At 40.2% G+C, this 14,727-nt stretch overlaps 1 protein-coding gene across 1 annotated transcript in view; it reads left to right on the top strand.

The window, feature by feature from the left end:
• LOC308298639 (retinal guanylyl cyclase 2-like) overlaps window positions 1–14,727 on the top strand; it is a gene marked incomplete at its 5' end in the record, with an annotated part of 94,652 nt that overhangs the window by 73,968 nt on the left and 5,957 nt on the right. The window contains 2 exons of the mRNA XM_080742282.1: window positions 11,660–11,758; window positions 13,980–14,065. Coding sequence (XP_080598408.1) covers window positions 11,660–11,758; window positions 13,980–14,065 — 185 coding nt within the window. The remainder of the gene's footprint in view (window positions 1–11,659; window positions 11,759–13,979; window positions 14,066–14,727) is intronic.

The following is a 14,727-nucleotide window of genomic DNA, read 5'->3' as shown; positions in this document are numbered from 1 at the left end:
ATGTTTGAGAAAAAAAAAAAAGTATGAAACCAGCCGCGAGTCTGTACGACAAACGGTTCATGAGTTATAGAGGCACTTCCTGTTTGGTGAAGGGCACTTCCTGTTTGGCGAAGGAAGCGTCAATTAAGGTTAAGGACTCTTAATCAAGTCATATGATACCAGCCACAACTCTGTACGATAAACGGTTGATGAGTAACAGCCAAAAAAGGAACAATCAAGTTTCGGCCAATCAGAAAAGGGGGCGGGGCTTAGTTAAACCAATTAAGGTGAAGGACTCTTAGTCAAGTCATATGATACCAGCCACAACTCTGTACGATAAACGGTTGATGAGTAACGGCCAAAAAAAGGAACAATCAAGTATGGACCAATCAGAAGAGGGGGCACTTCCTGTTTGGTGAAGGAAGTTTGACCCTTTGCCACGGGCACGCCGTTTTACGAAAACTCACGATTCGCACAACTTTTCATCGTTAAGGTGTCTTGAGTATGCCGAGCGAACTTGAAGTGGATCCGATTAACCCCCTAGGAGGAGTTCGTTAAAGTGCGACACGTGAAAACGGCCAAAAATACACCAAAACGCCACTAATTAGTCAAAATGGCTGACTTCCTGTTTGGTTTCGGACGTGGCGCCGAGAGACTTTTTTGTGAGTCCGGACACGATACAGATGTGTACCGATTTTCGTACGTGTAGGTGAAACCGTATGGTGGGGCTTGAGGCACGAAGTTTTGTAGGGGGCGCTGTTGCGCCATTAGGCCACGCCCCCTTTTATTTTTTTTAAATACGTAAATTTTCGCCACTTGTGATGTGTGTGCAAAGTTGCGCAACTTTTTGAGTACGTTTTGCGCCTCAAAAACGCGATTCTTTAGGGGGAAGAATAATAATAATCTTTGCAATTACAATAGGGTCCTCACACTGTGTGTGCTCGGGCCCTAATTAAAGCTGCAAGCAGCAATGGACGGGCCCTCGGAGCTCTTCCCACGTCACAAGGCCAGCAGCCAATCAGAAACCAAACAGGAAGTCAGCCATTTCGACTAATTAGTGGCGTTTTGGCGCATTTTTGGCCGCTATCACGGGTCGCACTTTAACGATAGTTTAACGTTTTTCTCAAAAAAAAAAATTTGAGAAAAAAAATTTGAGAAAAAAAAATGTTGAGAAAAAAAATTTTTGAGAAAAAAATGTTTTGAGAAAAAAAAATTGAGAAAAAAAAATTTGAGAAAAAAAAAATTTGAGAAAAAAAATTTGAGAAAAAAAAAAATTTGAGAAAAAAAAATTGAGGAAAAAAAAAATTAAGAAAAAAAAAATTGAGAAAAAAAAAATTTGAGAAAAAAAAATTTGAGAAAAAAAAATTTGAGAAAAAAAAATTTGAGAAAAAAAAAATTTGAGAAAAAAAAAATTTTGAGAAAAAAAATTGAGAAAAAAAATGTTGAGAAAAAAAAATGTTATGACACCAGCCGCGAGTCTGTACGACAAACGGTTCATGAGTTATAGAGGCACTTCCTGTTTGGTGAAGGGCACTTCCTGTTTGGCGGAGGAAGCGTCAATTAAGGTTAAGGACTCTTAATCAAGTCATATGATACCAGCCACAACTCTGTACGATAAACGGTTGATGAGTAACAGCCAAAAAAAGGAACAATGAAGTATGGACCAATCAGAAGAGGGGGCACTTCCTGTTTGGTGAAGGAAGTTTGACCCTTCGCCACGGGCACGCCGTTTTACGAAAACTCACGATTCGCACAACTTTTCATCGTTAAGGTGTCTTGAGTATGCCGAGCAAACTTGAAGTTGATCCGATTAACCCCCTAGGAGGAGTTCGTTAAAGTGCGACACGTGAAAACGGCCAAAAATACACCAAAACGCCACTAATTAGTCAAAATGGCTGACTTCCTGTTTGGTTTCGGACGTGGCGCCGAGAGACTTTTTTGTGAGTCCGGACACGATACAGATGTGTACCGATTTTCATACGTGTAGGTGAAACCGTATGGTGGGGCTTGAGGCACGAAGTTTTGTAGGGGGCGCTGTTGCGCCATTAGGCCACGCCCCCCTTTTTTTTTTTTTTTATACGTACATTTTCGCCACTTGTGATGTGTGTGCAAAGTTGCGCAACTTTTTGAGTACGTTTTGCGCCTCAAAAACGCGATTTACTTTCGGGAAAATAATAATAATAATAATAATAATCTTTGCAAATACAATAGGGTCCTCACACACTGTGTGTGGCTCGGGCCCTAATAATAATCTTTGCAATTACAATAGGGTCCTCACACACTGTGTGTGCTCGGGCCCTAATAATCTTTGCAATTACAATAGGGTCCTCACACTGTGTGTGCTCGGGCCCTAATTAAAGCTGCAAGCAGCAATGACCGGGCCCTCGCAGCTCTACCCACGTCACAAGGCCAGCAGCCAATCAGAAACCAAACAGGAAGTCAGCCATTTCGACTAATTAGTGGCGTTTTGGCGCATTTTTGGCCGTTATCACGGGTCGCTGTTTAACGATAGTTTAAAGTTTTTCTCAAAAAAAAAATGTTTGAGAAAAAAAAATTGAGAAAAAAAAAATTTGAGAAAAAAAAAATTGAGAAAAAAAAATTTGAGAAAAAAAAATTTGAGAAAAAAAAATTTGAGAAATAAAAATTTGAGAAAAAAAACTTTGAGAAAAAAAACTTTGAGAAAAAAAAATTTTTGAGAAAAAAAAAATTTTGAGAAAAAAAAAATTGAGAAAAAAAAATTTTTTGAGAAAAAAAAAAAAATTGAGAAAAAAAAATGTTTTGAGAAAAAAATAATGTATGACACCAGCCGCGAGTCTGTACGACAAACTGTTCATGAGTTATAGAGGCACTTCCTGTTTGGTGAAGAACACTTCCTGTTTGGCGAAGGAAGCGTCAATTAAGGTTAAGGACTCTTAATCGAGTCATATGATACCAGCCACAACTCTGTACGATAAACGGTTGATGAGTAACAGCCAAAAAAAGGAACAATCAAGTATGGACCAATCAGAAGAGGGGGCACTTCCTGTTTGGTGAAGGAAGTTTGACACTTCGCCACGGGCACGCCGTTTTACGAAAACTCACGATTCGCACAACTTTTCATCGTTAAGGTGTCTTGAGTATGCCGACCGAACTTGAAGTTGATCCGATTAACACCCTAGGAGGAGTTCGTTAAAGTGTGACGCGTGAAAACCGCCAAAAACACACCAAAACGCCACTAATTAGTCAAAATGGCTGACTTCCTGTTTGGTTTCGGACGTGGTGCCGAGAGACTTTTTTGTGAGTCCGGACACGATACAGATGTGTACCGATTTTCGTACGTGTAGGTGAAATCGTATGGTGGGGCTTGAGGCACAAAGTTTTGTAGGGGGCGCTGTTGCGCAATTAGCCACGCCCCCTTTTTTCTTTTTTTGAATTATGTAAATTTTCGCCACGTGTAATGTGCTTACAAAGTTCCGCAACTTTTGGAGTACGTTTTGCCCCTCAAAAATGCGATTCTTTATCGGGAAGAATAATAATAATTAAAGCTGCAAGCAGCAATGACCGGGCCCTCGCAGCTCTACCCACGTCACAAGGCCAGCAGCCAATCAGAAACCAAACAGGAAGTCAGCCATTTCGACTAATTAGTGGCGTTTTGGCGCATTTTTGGCCGTTATCACGGGTCGCACTTTAACGATAGTTTAAAGTTTTTCTCAAAAAAAAATGTTTGAGAAAAAAAAATTGAGAAAAAAAAAATTGAGAAAAAAAAAATTTGAGAAAAAAAAATTTGAGAAAAAAAAATTTTGAGAAAAAAAAATTTGAGAAAAAAAAATTTGAGAAAAAAAAATTTTGAGAAAAAAAATTTTGAGAAAAAAAAATTTGAGAAAAAAAAATTTTTGAGAAAAAAAAAATTTTGAGAAAAAAAAAATTTGAGAAAAAAAAAATGTTTTGAGAAAAAAAAAATGTATGACACCAGCCGCGAGTCTGTACGACAAACGGTTCATGAGTTATAGAGGCACTTCCTGTTTGGTGAATAACACTTCCTGTTTGGCGAAGGAAGCGTCAATTAAGGTTAAGGACTCTTAATCGAGTCATATGATACCAGCCACAACTCTGTACGATAAACGGTTGATGAGAAACAGCCAAAAAAGGAACAATCAAGTTTCGGCCAATCAGAAGAGGGGGCGGGGCTTAGTTAAACCAGTTAAGGTGAAGGACACTTAGTCAAGTCATATGATACCAGCCACAACTCTGTACGATAAACGGTTGATGAGTAACAGCCAAAAAAAGGAACAATCAAGTATGGACCAATCAGAAGAGGGGGCACTTCCTGTTTGGTGAAGGAAGTTTGACACTTCGCCACGGGCACGCCGTTTTACGAAAACTCACGATTCGCACAACTTTTCATCGTTAAGGTGTCTTGAGTATGCCGACCGAACTTGAAGTTGATCCGATTAACCCCCTAGGAGGAGTTCGTTAAAGTGTGACGCGTGAAAACGGCCAAAAACACACCAAAACGCCACTAATTAGTCAAAATGGCTGACTTCCTGTTTGGTTTCGGACGTGGTGCCGAGAGACTTTTTTGTGAGTCCGGACACGATACAGATGTGTACCGATATTTGTACGTGTAGGTGAAATCGTATGGTGGGGCTTGAGGCACAAAGTTTTGTAGGGGGCGCTGTTGCGCAATTAGCCACGCCCCCTTTTTTTTTTTTTTTTATTACGCAAATTTTCGCCACGTGTAATGTGCTTGCAAAGTTCCGCAACTTTTGGAGTACGTTTTGCCCCTCAAAAATGCGATTCTTTATCGGGAAGAATAATAATAATAATCTTTGCAATTACAATAGGGTCCTCACACACTGTGTGTGCTCGGGCCCTAATTAAAGCTGCAAGCAGCAATGACCGGGCCCTCGCAGCTCTACCCACGTCACAAGGGGTAGCGGTTATACTATTAAATGTATTGCCCTTTTACACTTATTGCCCTATTACACTATAACACTTATTTCACTATTACACTTTTCCGCTATTACACTACCAGTAAGACTCCCTAATCGGGAGATAAGCGACCGTTGGTCGCTTATCTCCACAAATAGGCCAAAAGTTTGTTTTACCAATTATTACACTCTATGAGAACATTTACATCAACAAATCCCAAGTACTGGTTTTTAGGGGTGCTGAGTGTGGCGCAGCAGCGTGTCATGCATTTTCTGCAGGGCCTTGTCAATGGCTTTGCGTTCTTGCTGCTTTTTGTTGTTGTTGATCCTCTGGAAGCGCGCCCACTCGTTTGCGTGCATGATGACATCACACAGTCCTCAGCCGATGATGTGGCGTGATGTCATACAATACACAAACGAGCCCTACAGTATAAAGGGGCAATTCTTGCCAGGAAAGAAGCATTTCTTCGACTCAGACCTTATCGCCAGGGTTGGCTTATAGCAGCTGTCGGTAGGACCATATATGGATTCTGTTAGTGTGGATCTCCTAACAGGGCATCATCTGGGATACAATCCCTTTTATGCCCATATATGGAGATCCCTAACATAATCCCTTTCATGCCCATATATGGAGATCCCTAACAGAATCCCTTTTATGCCCATATATGGAGATCCCTAACAGCATCCCTTTTATGCTCATATATGGAGATCACTAACAGCTAACAGAATCCCTTTTATGCCCATATATGGAGATCCCTAACAGAATCCCTTTTATGCCCATATATGGAGATCCCTAACAGAATCCCTTTTATGCCCATATATGGAGATCCCTAACAGAATCCCTTTTATGCCCATATATGGAGATCCCTAACAGAATCCCTTTTATGCCCAGTTGGTTGCTAGGGTAAAAAAACATGGTTGCTATGGTAAACAGTTGGTTGCTAGGGTAAACAGTTGGTTGCTAGGGTAAAACCATGGTTGCTAAGGTGGTTGCTAACGTACACTAACAGACCAGCAACAACAGACTGTTGCCACAGCAACGTACACAAAGGTTTGTGTACACATGTGGTGTGATGTCATACTGAAGATATATGACATCACACCGTACACAAACAAAGGTGTGACGTGTGACGTGTGACGGACGGACGGACGGACGGACGGCGGAGGTTTTCAGAGTAAACTGCTCCCTGACGGTCGCAATTACACTATTACACTTATTGCGCTATTGAACTATTATACTGTTACACTTATTACACTCTTACACTTATTGCGCTATTACACTATTACACTTATTACACTATTACACTATTACACTTATTGTGCTATTACACTATTACACTTATTCTGCTATTACACTATTACACTTATTGCGCTATTACACTAGTACACTATTACACTTATTGCGCTATTACACTATTACACTTATTCTGCTATTACACAATTACACTATTATACTTATTGCACTATTACACTATTACACTTATTACACTATTACACTTATTGTGCTATTACACTATTACACTTATTACACTATTACACTATTACACTTATTGTGCTATTACACTATTACACTTATTCTGCTATTACACTAGTACACTATTACACTTATTGCACTATTACACTATTACACTTATTACACTATTACACTATTATACTTATTACACTATTACACTTATTGCGCTATTACACTATTACACTTATTACACTATTACACTTATTACACTATTACACTTATTGCGCTATTACACTAATACACTTATTACACTATTACACTATTACACTTATTACACTATTACACTATTACACTTATTGTGCTATTACACTATTACACTTATTCTGCTATTACACTATTACACTATTACACTTATTGCGCTATTACACTAGTACACTATTACACTTATTGTGCTATTACACTATTACACTTATTCTGCTATTACACAATTACACTATTATACTTATTGCACTATTACACTATTACACTTATTACACTATTACACTTATTGTGCTATTACACTATTACACTTATTACACTATTACACTATTACACTTATTGTGCTATTACACTATTACACTTATTCTGCTATTACACTATTACACTATTACACTTATTGCGCTATTACACTAGTACACTATTACACTTATTGCGCTATTACACTATTACACTTATTACACTATTACACTATTATACTTATTACACTATTACACTTATTGCGCTATTACACTATTACACTTATTACACTATTACACTTATTACACTATTACACTTATTGCGCTATTACACTAATACACTTATTACACTATTACACTATTACACTTATTACACTATTACACTTATTACACTATTACACTATTACACTTATTGCACTTTTACACTATTACACTTATTACACTATTACACTATTACACTATTACACTTATTACACTATTACACTATTACACTTATTACACTATTACACTTATTGTGCTATTACACTATTACACTTATTACACTAATACACTTATTACACTATTACACTTATTACACTATTACACTATTGCACTTATTACACTATTACACTTATTACACTATTACACTTATTACACTAATACACTATTACACTTATTACACTATTACACTTATTACACTATTACAGTTATTGCGCTATTACAGTTATCACACCTAGACAGTTACACTATTGCACTTATTACAAACCATTGAAAATGGCAAATAGGAACTATCAATAATCGACCAATCAGAAGAGGGGGCGGGGCTAAGTTAAACCAATTAAGGTGAAGGACTCTTAGTCAAGTCATATGATACCAGCCACAACTCTGTACGATAAACGGTTTATGAGTAACAGCCAAAAAAAGGAACAATCAAGTATGGACCAATCAGAAGAGGGGGAACTTCCTGTTTGGTGAAGGAAGTTTGACGCTTCGCCACGGGCACGCCGTTTTACGAAAACTCACAATTTTGATGATGATGATGACCGGGCCCTCGCAGCTCTACCCACATCACAAGGGGCAGCAGCCAATCAGAAGAGGGGGCGGGGCTAGTTTAACCAATTAAGCTGAAGGACTCTTAATCAAGCCATATGACGCCACCCACACGTCTGTACGACAAACGGTTCATGAGATAAAGAGGCACTTCCTGTTTGGCGAAGGGCACTTCCTGTTTGGCGAAGGAAGTTCCGATTAAGGTTAAGGACTCTTAATCAAGTCATATGACACCAGCCACGAGTCTATACGGCGAACGGTTCATGATTTATAAAGGCACTTCCTCTTTGGCGAAGGGAACTTCCTGTTTGGCGAAGGAAGTGCCAATTAAGGTTAAGGACTCTTAATCAAGTCATATGATGCCACCCACGAGTCTTCACGACAAACGGTTCATGAGATAAAGAGGCACTTCCTGTTTGGCGAAGGGCACTTCCTGTTTGGAGAAGGAAGTGCCAAATATGGTTCAGGACTCTTAATCAAGTGTTATGACACCAGCCATGAGTCTGTATGACAAACGGTTCATGATTTATAGAGGTACTTCCTGTTTGGCGAAGGGCACTTCCTGTTTGGCGAAGTAAGTGCCAAATATGGTTAAGGACTCTTAATCAAGTCATATGACACCAGCCACGAGTCTGTACGACAAACGGTTCAAGATTTATAGAGGCACTTCCTGTTTGGCGAAGGGCACTTCCTGTTTGGCAAAGGAAGTGCCAAATATGCTTAAGGACTCTTAATCAAGTCATATGACACCAGCCACGAGTCTCTACGACAAACGGTTCATGATTTATAGAGGCACTTCCTGTTTGACGAAGGGCACTTCCTGTTTGGCGAAGGAATTGCCAAATATGGTTAAGGACTCTTAATCAAGTCATATGACACCAGCCACGAGTCTGTACGACAAACGATTCATGATTTATAGATGCACTTCCTGTTTGGCGAAGGGCACTTCCTGTTTGGCGAAGGAAGTTTGACGCTTCGCCACGGGCACGCCGTTTTACGAAAACTCACAATTCGCACAACTTTTCATCGTTAAGGTGTCTTGAGTATGCCGAGCGAACTTGAAGTTGATCCAATTAACCCCCTAGGAGGAGTTTGTTAAAGTGCGACCCGTGAAAACGGCCAAAAATGCGCCAAAACGCCACTAATTAGTCAAAATGGCTGACTTCCTGTTTGGTTTCGGACGTGGCGCCAAGAGACTTTTTGCTAAGTCCTGACATGATACAGGTGTGTACCGATTTTCGTACATGTAGGTGAAACCGTATGGTGGGGCTTGAGGCACGAAGTTGTGTAGGTGGCGCTATTGAGCCATTAGGCCACGCCCCCTTTTGATTATTTTTTATTACGTAAATTTTCGCCAATTGTGATGTGTGTGCAAAGTTGCGCAACTTTTGAAGTACGTTTGGCGCCTCAAAAACGCGATTTACTTTCGGGAAAATAATCTTTGCAATTACAATAGGGTCCTCACACACTGTGTGTGCTCGGGCCCTAATAATCTTTGCAATTACAATAGGGTCCTCACACACTGTGTGTGCTCGGGCCCTAATTAAAGCTGCAAGCAGCGATGACCCACGTCACAGCGGTTACACTATTACACTTATTACACTATTACACTATTACACTTATTACACTTATTACACTTATTACAACAACAACAACAGCGCAACAGCGCCCCCTACAAAATTTCAACGCAACAGCCCCACTATACAGTTTCACCCACAAGTACGAAAATCGGTACACACCTGTATCATGTCCGGACTCACAAAAAAGTATCTTGGCGCCATGTCCGAAATCAAACAGGAAGTCAGCCATTTTGACTAATTAGTGGCGTTTTGGCGCATTTTCGGCCGTTTTCACGGGTCGCACTTTAACGAACTCCTCCTAGGGCGTTAATCGGATCAACTTCGAATTCGCGTAGCGTACACAAGACACCTTAACGATGAAAAGTTATCAAAATTGCGAGTTTTCGTAAAACGGCGTGACCGTGGCGATGTGTCAAACTTCCTTCGCCAAACAGGAAGTGCCTTTCGCCAAACAGTAAGTGCCTCTATAACTCATGAACCGTTTGTCATACAGACTCGTGGCTGGTGTTAAATGACTTGATTAAGAGTCCTTAACCTTAATTGGCACTTCCTTCGCCAAACAGGAAGTGCCCTTCGCCAAACAGGAAGTGCCTCTATAACTCATGAACCGTTTGTCGTACAGACTCGTGGCTGGTGTCAAATGACTTGATTAAGAGTCCTTAACCTTAATTGGCGCTTCCTTCGCCAAACAGGAAGTGCCTCTCACCAAACAGGAAGTGCCTCTATATCTCATGAACCGTTTGTCGTACAGACGTGTGGGTGGTGTCATATGACTTGATTAGGAGTCCTTCAGCTTAATTTGTTTAACTAGCCCCGCCCCCTCTTCTGATTGGCTGCTGCCCCTTGTGACGTGGGTAGAGCTGGAAGGGCACGGTCATCGCTGCTTGCAGCTTTAATTCTTATTCTTATTTTTCCGAAAGTAAATTGCGTTTTTGAGGCGCCAAACGTACTCCAAAAGTTGCGCAACTTTGCACGCACATCACAAGTGGCGAAAACTTACGTATTTAAAAACAAATAAAAGTGGGCGTGGCCTAATGGCGCAACAGCGCCCCTACAAAATTTCAACGCAACAGCCCCACTATACGGTTTCACCCACAAGTACAAAAATCGGTACACACCTGTATCATGTCCGGACTCACAAAAAAGTCTCTTGGCGCCATGTCCGAAACCAAACAGGAAGTCAGCCATTTTGACTAATTAGTGTCATTTTGGTGCATTTTTGGCCGTTTTCACGGGTCGCACTTTAACAAACTCCTCCTAGGGGGTTAATCGGATCAACTTCAAATTCGCTCGGCATACTCAAGACACCTTAACGATGTAAGTTATCAAAATCGTGAGTTTTCGTAAAATGGCGTGACCGTGGCGAAGCGTAAAATTTCCTTCGCCAAACAGGAAGTCCCCTTCGCCAAACAGGAAGTGCCTCTATAAATCATGAACCGTTTGTCGTACAGACTCGTGGCTGGTGTCATATGACTTGATAAAGAGTCTTTAACCATATTTTGCACTTCCTTCGCCAAACAGGAAGTGCCCTTCGCCAAACAGGAAGTGCCTCTATAAATCATGAACCGTTTGCCGTACAGACTCGTGGCTGGTGTTATATGACTTGATTAAGAGTCCTTAACCATATTTGGCACTTCCTTTGCCAAACAGGAAGTGCCCTTCGACAAACAGGAAGTGCCTCTTTATCTCATGAACCGTTTGTCGTACAGACACATGGGTGGTGTCATATGACTTGATCAAGAGTCCTTAACCATATTTGGCGCTTCCTTCGCCAAACAGGAAGTGCCCTTCGCCAAACAGGAAGTGCCTCTTTATCTCATGAACCGTTTGTCGTACAGACGTGTGGGTGGCGTCATATGGCTTGATTAAGAGTCCTTCATCTTAATTGGTTAAACTAGCCCCGCCCCCTCTTCTGATTGGCTGCTGCCCCTTGTGACGTGGGTAGAGCTGCGAGGGCCCGGTCATCGCTGCTTGCAGCTTTAATTATTTTTGAAATACATAATTTTCCGCCACTTGTGATATGTGTGCAAAGTTGCGCAACTTTTGGAGTACGTTTTGCTGCTCAAAAACGCGATTCATTTGGCGGAAGAATAATAATCTTTGCGAATACAATAGGGTCCTCACACTGTGTGTGCTCGGGCCCTAATTAATTGTATATAATTATGTGTCTAATGTATTAATATGTATTAACATTTGTTTAACTAATGTTTTCAGGTCCAGTGGTAGCAGGAGTTGTGGGACTGAAGATGCCCAGATATTGTCTGTTTGGAGACACAGTGATGACGGCCTCTGCTATGGAGGCAACAGGACTACGTATGTACATTAATACACTATATACACATTATATACACTATATACACATTATATACACGATATACACATTATATACACTATATACACATTATATACACTATATACACATTATATACACTATGTACACATTATATACACTATATACACATTATATACACTATGTACACATTATATACACTATATACACATTATATACACTATATACACATTATATACACGATATACACATTATATACACAATATACACATTATATACACTATATACACATTATATACACTATATACACATTATAGGGCGGCTGTGGCTCAGGAAGTAGAGTGGGGTGGCCAATGATCCGTGGGTCGGCGGTTCACATCCCAGCTACTCCTGTCTACATGTCGAAGTGTCCTTGGGCAAGACACTGAACCCTGCGTTGCCTCCAATGGTGTTAGCTTGACAGTTGCCACCATTGGTGTGTGAATGTGGGAAGTGAGGACGCTGGCGTTGACTGTTCGCCGCTTCACCTCCCAATGTATGAATGAATGGACCATTGTAAGCGCTTTGAGTTCGCAACTTGCTTAGAAAAGCGCTATAAAAATGCAATTCATTATTATTATTATTATTATATACACTATGTACACATTATATACACGATATACACATTATATACACGATATACACATTATATACACGATATACACATTATATACACGATATACACTATATACACATTATATACACTATATACACATTATATACACTAAATACACATTATATATACACGATATACACATTATATACACTATATACACATTATATATACACGATATACACATTATATACACTATATACACTATATACACATTATATACACTATATACACATTATATACACTATGTACACATTATATGCACTATGTACACATTATATACACTATATACACATAGTCATAATCTATACACAATCTGTATGTACATTATATACACTATATACACATAGTCATAATCTATACACAATCTGTATGTACATTATATACACTATATACACATAGTCATAATCTATACACAATCTTGGATTTAATAATGCCGCCTTAGATTGGTCTCATAACTATCTATAATAAGTAACTATCACCTCTATCATCACTATAACTTAGATTGGTCTCATAACTATCTATAATAAGTAACTATCACCTCTATCATCACTATAACTTAGATTGGTCTCATAACTATCTATAATAAGTAACCATCACCTCTATCATCACTATAACTTAGATTGGTCTCATAACTATCTATAATAAGTAACTATCACCTCTATCATCACTATAACTTAGACTGGTCTCATAACGATCTGGGTGCTAGATTTAGACTGGTCTCATAACGATCTGGGTGCTAGATTTCAATCTGTTAAAGTTGGGAGTTCGCAGTCTGGCTTCCTGCCTGTCTCTTCAGGGGTCCCGCAAGGCTCAGTCTTAGGCCCAGTGCTTTTTACTTTATACATCAACAATATTATGTCCACATTGACTAACTGTCAGTTTCATCTTTATGCTGACGACACCGTTTTATATTGTGTTGCCGATTCAGTTGAGCTTGCTGTCGAGAATTTACAGCTGGCCTTCGATTCTCTACAGAATGTCCTGGTCGATCTAAGGCTTCTGCTTAATACAAGTAAAACCAAAATGATGTTGTTCTCATTAACATTGATTTTAATATTCTACTTCTAAAATCTACTAGTGGTTCCACAATCGAGAGGGTATCTGAATATAAATATCTCTGACATCATGATCTGATGTCACTGTGATGCCAGGGGAACCACTCTTAACAGAATGGGTTTGCCACTATGACATCACGCTGTGGCTTGATGTCCCTTTTATACCCATATATTTTATGCCCATATATAGTCGACAATGTGATGTTAGAACATGCCCATATATGGGCATTCCCAGATCACACTTGCAAATGAATTACGTCCTTGTCTGTTTTATGCCCATATGGAGATCCCTGTCACAATGTCATCAATATCAAGGGCATATCTGGGAATGCCCATATTTGGTAATGCCCATATATGGGCATGTTCTGACATCACATTATTGACTATCATGCAGGGATCTCCATATATGGGTAACTGGTCCGATATATGTATATCAATGGCCAGATGGTCAAGAATTGGCGCGACCTCGCCCTTTAGGGTTGGTTTCTGCCAGACTATAGGATCATATCAGTCTGAATATGTGTGTCCTTCCAGCCTATAGGATCCATATCAGCCTGAGCACCGTCAAGATCCTGGTCAGCTTGAAACTGGGCTTCAAGATCGAAACCAGAAAGACACAGGTAACACGCACGCACGCACACACGCTACGCTGTCTCTCTGCGTTCTATGATCCTATAGTTTACTGAGACGCTACGCTGTCTCTGCATTCTACGATCCTATAGTTTACTGAGACGCTACGCTGTCTCTCTGCGTTCTATGATCCTATAGTTTACCGAGACGCTACGCTGTCTCTCTGCGTTCTACGATCCTATAGTTTATTGAGACGCTACGCTGTCTCTCTGCGTTCTACGATCCTATAGTTTACTGAGACGCTACGCTGTCTCTGCATTCTACGATCCTATAGTTTACTGAGACGCTACGCTGTCTCTCTGCGTTCTATGATCCTATAGTTTACTGAGACGCTACGCTGTCTCTGCATTCTACGATCCTATAGTTTACTGAGACGCTACGCTGTCTCTCTGCGTTCTACGATCCTATAGTTTACTGAGACGCTACGCTGTCTCTCTGCGTTCTACGATCCTATAGTTTACTGAGACGCTACGCTGTCTCTCTGCGTTCTACGATCCTATAGTTTACTGAGACGCTACGCTGTCTCTCTGCGTTCTAAGATCCTATAGTTTACTGAGACGCTACGCTGTCTCTCTGCGTTCTATGATCCTATAGTTTACTGAGACACTACGCTCTCTACATTCCATGATCCTATAGTTTACTGAGACGCTAC

Source organism: Nannobrachium achirus (genome assembly GCF_963921795.1).
Source record: "Nannobrachium achirus genome assembly, chromosome: 14".
Taxonomy (NCBI): domain Eukaryota; kingdom Metazoa; phylum Chordata; class Actinopteri; order Myctophiformes; family Myctophidae; genus Nannobrachium; species Nannobrachium achirus.
Note: the sequence above shows the minus strand (reverse complement) of the source record. Positions and strands in the feature narration are given on the sequence as shown.